This window comes from Lipotes vexillifer, unplaced genomic scaffold, assembly GCF_000442215.2.
Source record: "Lipotes vexillifer unplaced genomic scaffold, Lipotes_vexillifer_v1.1 scaffold496, whole genome shotgun sequence".
NCBI classification, from domain to species: domain Eukaryota; kingdom Metazoa; phylum Chordata; class Mammalia; order Artiodactyla; family Lipotidae; genus Lipotes; species Lipotes vexillifer.
In genome coordinates, this window is record NW_006786690.1 from 10765546 (window position 1) to 10770635 (window position 5090).

At 53.0% G+C, this 5090-nt stretch overlaps 1 protein-coding gene across 4 annotated transcripts in view; it reads right to left on the reverse strand.

The window, feature by feature from the left end:
• Positions 1–5090, reverse strand: part of KAZN (kazrin, periplakin interacting protein) — a 463695-nt gene that overhangs the window by 61581 nt on the left and 397024 nt on the right. For all 4 annotated transcript variants that reach the window (XM_007459298.1, XM_007459297.1, XM_007459299.1 and 1 more), the window contains one exon: positions 4558–4694. In XM_007459298.1, coding sequence (XP_007459360.1) covers positions 4558–4694 — 137 coding nt within the window. The remainder of the gene's footprint in view (positions 1–4557; positions 4695–5090) is intronic.

Sequence of the window (5090 nt, forward strand, 5' to 3'; positions counted from 1 at the left end):
AGAGTGAGTCTGGGTCGAATCCTGGCTTTGCAAGAACAAAAGCTGCAATAACTGTCGTGCCTCAGTTTCCTCGTCTGTAACACGGGATCACAGCACCCGTCCTTGGGGGTGTTACTGTGAGGACTGGATGAGATAATCCAAGTTTAGAGCTCAGAACGGTGCCGGGCACACAGCAGGCACTCACTCATTCACTCAGGACGCTGCTCAAATGTCTCCGAGAGGCCTTCCCTGACTATCTGTCTAAGAAAGCAGCCCCAGCTGTTCCCAGTCTGTTTCTCATACTGGTACCGGATACTGGTCATTCAACCAATATTCGTGGATGCCACCAGCAGGCACAAACCAGACAAAAATCCCTGTGCCCGAGGAGCTTACACCAAAAAGCCCTCCTGCACGCTCTAGGTCATCGGCAGACACCCGGGTCGCAGAACAGCAGCCTGGCAGACAGCAGCCAAGGAACACTGCTGCGGAAAAGAATGAGTGTTTGGCAGCTGCTGTGACTGACTCCAAAGGCCATCACAGGACAGCTCTCCCAGCTGGGGTGAGTGGAGGACACAGGTGTCTGTGTCACCAGCCCCAGGCTTCTCAGTGTAGTCTAGAGGAGGTGGTGTGCGTGTCAGGGGGATGATTCCTTCCAGGACGTGTCTCCTAGGGGTCAGGGTGCCTGGGTGTGAAGTCTCAGCTCCATCCTCTACAAGCTGTGTGACACTGAACAAGTAATGCAGCTTCCCCAAACCTCAACCACCTCATCTATGAGAGAACGACACTATCACATCCCAGGGTGATGGTCAGAAGAGACTGGTAATGCGAGATGCAGAGCAAAAGATGGCACTATTGCAAAAGCCCAGGCAAAGCTGTACTCTCGGGTTCTGGAAGCAAGGCTCTCCGTGCAGAGGGGCACTCCACCGCTAGTTATTTCTCTTCTCCTTTCTCTTTGAAGCTGTCTTCAGGTGGGGTCAGTGCAACAGCTGACAGGTATGGCCTCCCGGGTCACATGGTGGACCAACCAGCTCTTTCCCCTGGAGCTGGGGACCCCATCCCAGCATCTACCCTCAGCACCTAGCAGCAAGCCTAGATCCTGGAATGTCCCATGAAATGAAGTGTGTGGATCAGAACCACTGAGAGTTGGCTGGTGTACTAGTGGCTGCCTACCACCTACCCCTGAATTAGGAAGAAGGTCCACTAGGACCCCCAGGATCATTTTTGTCTCTGTATCTCTTTGCAGTCAGTAGCTCCACTAGTTGTTAGCAGACCGAGGGTTCCAGGCTGGGGGGAAAGGCTGTAGGTGCTTTCAGCCTTGGTGAAAACTCTGACACCCCCTCGCATGATCACACCTCTGGCAGCAGGAGTGCAGGTCTCAGTAGCAACTGTCACAGAATGTTCTGTACACATGTCAAGTACGGTGCTGAGGTTTCAGATGCATTATTATATTAAACAACCACCTGTGAGGCAGGGTCTATGATTATCTCTATTTTACAGATGAGAAAACTGAGGCCAGAGAGGTAAAATAACTTCTGCAGCCCCGCAGATAGTGTGGTGGAGGTCTCAATCCTTGCTGGCAGTGGCGGCAGGAAAGGAACTGAAGGAGACCTGCCTGGGGTGCTGAAACCTGACGGGGATCAAGGTGGCCGGAATTTATGAAGGTAGGACTCGGCCCAACTGTTTGGGACCTTGGATGCCAACCTGGGAGCTGAGGTCCCTCTGGCGACTTGACCTAAGTCAGTTTTCGCCTCTGTAAAAGGGGGATGATGGGGACAATCATACCTCATAGGGTTGCTATTAAAAATAGCAAATGTAAAGAGATTAGGACCAAGCCAGCATACAGTAAGTGCACAATTAATGTTTGCCATTATTAATATTATCCTGTGTCAGGTGGTCACAGGTGGTCTCTAAAGATGGCCATCATCATAGTCATTGTTAGGGTGCTTATCTAAACAGAGCCATCTTTTTTGATCCACTTAGCCTTTTATCAGCATCACATTCCATTCATTCATTTATTCATTCATTCATTCTTTCTTTCATTTATGCCACGCAGCTTGCAGGATCTTAGTTCCCTGACTAGGGATTGAACCCAGGCTACAGCAGTGAAAGTGTGAAAGCGCCAAGTCCTAGCCACTGAACCACCAGGGAATTCCGCCTCTTTGCTTTTCTGATCTGGATCTGTCCTCCTTCAAGGTGCATGTTCTCAGGGAACACTTCCCCTACCCCCAGTTCCTGGATCGTCTGGGACCCTCGGAGCCCCCGGGAAGGTCCTATCTGGGTTAATTTTCCGCATGGTTCTTGCTTCTTCATGAGACTCTGCCATCCTCCCAGAGGCAGGGCCCATGACTGGGTTCTGTGTGCGGTCAGCCAGGACCTGCTCCTGCCTGGCCAGAGGCTTCCTGAGAGCAGGTGGCTGTGTGCTTCTCTGGGTTTGTCAGGGGGACCAACACCAGGCAGTGGTAGATGAGAGACCCACAGAAGGGCCCTGAAACCCACTGTGGAATTTCCATGATCAAATGCCTGACTCTGAATCCCCCAGAGGCAATAATTAATAATAATAATAATAATAATAACAACAACAACAACAACAACGACAAGCATTTTTCCCAGGCCTGCTTTCTGTGTACCAGAAACTTCAGTGCTGACAAGGCTGGGCTCTGAGTAGTTGCTATCATTATCCCGGTTTTAGGGATGAGGCCACATGGCTAGCGAGTGGCAGAGGTAAGAGTCTAACCCACTGTCTGGTCTTAACCACTGTACCACCCTGCCTCCCAGGCCACGTGTGATGGTTACTTTTTTTGATTGCGGTACGCGGGCCTCTCACTGTTGTGGCCTCCCCCGTTGCGGAGCGCAGGCTCCGGACGCGCAGGCTCAGCGGCCATGGCTCACGGGCCCAGCTGCTCCGCGGCATGTGGGATCCTCCCGGACCGGGGCACGAACCCGTGTCCCCTGCATCGGCAGGCGGACTCTCGACCGCTGCGCCACCAGGGAAGCCCGTGATGGTTACTTTTATGCGTCAACTTCACCAGACCATGGCAGCACTCCTGCTGCCAGAGGTGTGATCATGCGAGGGGGTGTCAGAGTTTTCACCAAGGCTGAAAGCACCTACAGCCTTTCCCCCCAGCCTGGAACCCTCGGTCTGCTAACAACTAGTGGAGCTACTGACTGCAAAGAGATACAGAGACAAAAATGATCCTGGGGGTCCTAGTGGACCTTCTTCCTAATTCAGGGGTAGGTGGTAGGCAGCCACTAGTACACCAGCCAACTCTCAGTGGTTCTGATCCACACACTTCATTTCATGGGACATTCCAGGATCTAGGCTTGCTGCTAGGTGCTGAGGGTAGATGCTGGGATGGGGTCCCCAGCTCCAGGGGAAAGAGCTGGTTGGTCCACCATGTGACCCGGGAGGCCATACCTGTCAGCTGTTGCACTGACCATGGTCCCCCGGGGCTGTTTTCATCCTGGAGAGGAAGGGATCTGTGTACTTGGGAGGTGAGAGGGCAGGTCACTGGTAAACACCAAAGTGGGCCGTGGGGCTGAAGCTTTTAAATTCAAGTGCCATCTCTAACAGTCTAGCTCAGAGGGAACACGCATGAATGCACTCATGCAACCAGGCCACCAACCACTGGGAGAACCACTCAAACCTCCCATGGCCAAGGAAACTTAACGAGCTTCCCACCTCCGTTTTCTCCAGGGAGTACATGCAAACCTTGGTCATAGCTGTTGTCATGTGGTATGATGTACTTGAAGGGCAGTTTTCAACAGTCTTTCTGCCCCGCTCACCAAAGGTTACAACTCTCTCCCTGCAGACACAGCAGCTTACCAAGGCCTGCTTCGTTGTGGGGACTGACTCTTTTTTCTTTACGTTTTGGGACCCTCTTCAGCATGACCACAGCACATATACCAGACAGATATTTACTGAACCAAAGTCCTTGGTCATCTGACCAGAAACTCCTACTCACCCCACAGAGCCCAACCTATATGTCACCGCCTCTGTGAAGCCTTCCAGGACTCTCCCAGGAGGCAGAATTTCCTGCTGTCTCATTGTTCTCCCCAGCCCTTTCTTCACACTCTTATTATGGTACTATTAGTAAGACACAGAGCTGACAGTCACTGAGCACTTAGCATGCACTAGGCGCTATGCTGAATGCCCTGTATCCATCATCTCATACGGTCCTCATCACAGCTCTGCAAGGTCTGTATCATGATCGCTGTTTTGTAGATGAGGAAACTGAGGCTCTGAGAGGTTAAGGGAGATGCCCAAAGGCACACACGTGGGGAACCGGGATCTGAACCCAGGCTAGCCGGAATTCAGAATGCACACTGTCACTGACTGCGCTTTCCTGTCCAGGCTGGTTTGCCCAGGAGACATGGAGCCGTAACTAGGGGCTGTGCCTATTCATCTCAGTGCCCAGACCTGGGCCTGACAAGGGGCCTCCCCAAGTGAGCATAAGGAGACACGAGCAGTGCATCTGTGTTTTGAGATTCAAGGCCAGACCCTGTGCCGGGAGGGGGAGGGGCCGTAATGAGGGGGCTGGTGGGTGGGGGGAGGGGGAGGGGCGGGGGCTGAGTGCTGACCTTGCGGTGCTGCTCATAGTTGCGGATGAAGTCACGCAGCTGCTCCTCGCGGCTCTCCAGCGTGGCATACAGCTGCTGCATCTGGCTCACCAGGTCTGTCTTTTCACCCTTTAGGCGCTTTCGGTCGGCTTTCATGGCTGGGGGACAGAGAACCGAGTTAGTTAGTTCCCGAGATCCTAGCTGCCTGTCACCCCGAACGCTGAGAAGGGACCCCGTCTCCTCTTTTATGAACAGATGAGGAGACAGGGTTCAGAAAGAGGAAGTTTCTCTCCCAGGCTCCTATGTTACTCAGTGGCATTCCCCAGATTCAAACCTAGGCCCGCCTATCCCTAGCGTCCCAATTCTCATTTCTCAGTTTTACTGACCCAGCCAGGGGAGCAAGTCCTTGACTGAATGTCTGTCCCCACCTTGAACTGCCTAGGTTGGCAGAAGGAAACAGCTGGATGCCTGGTGAGCTTGTGACCCCCCTGCTCCCCCATTGCTAACCACGGCCCAGGAAGCTGATGGGATCCTTTACTTCCTGCTGGAATGAA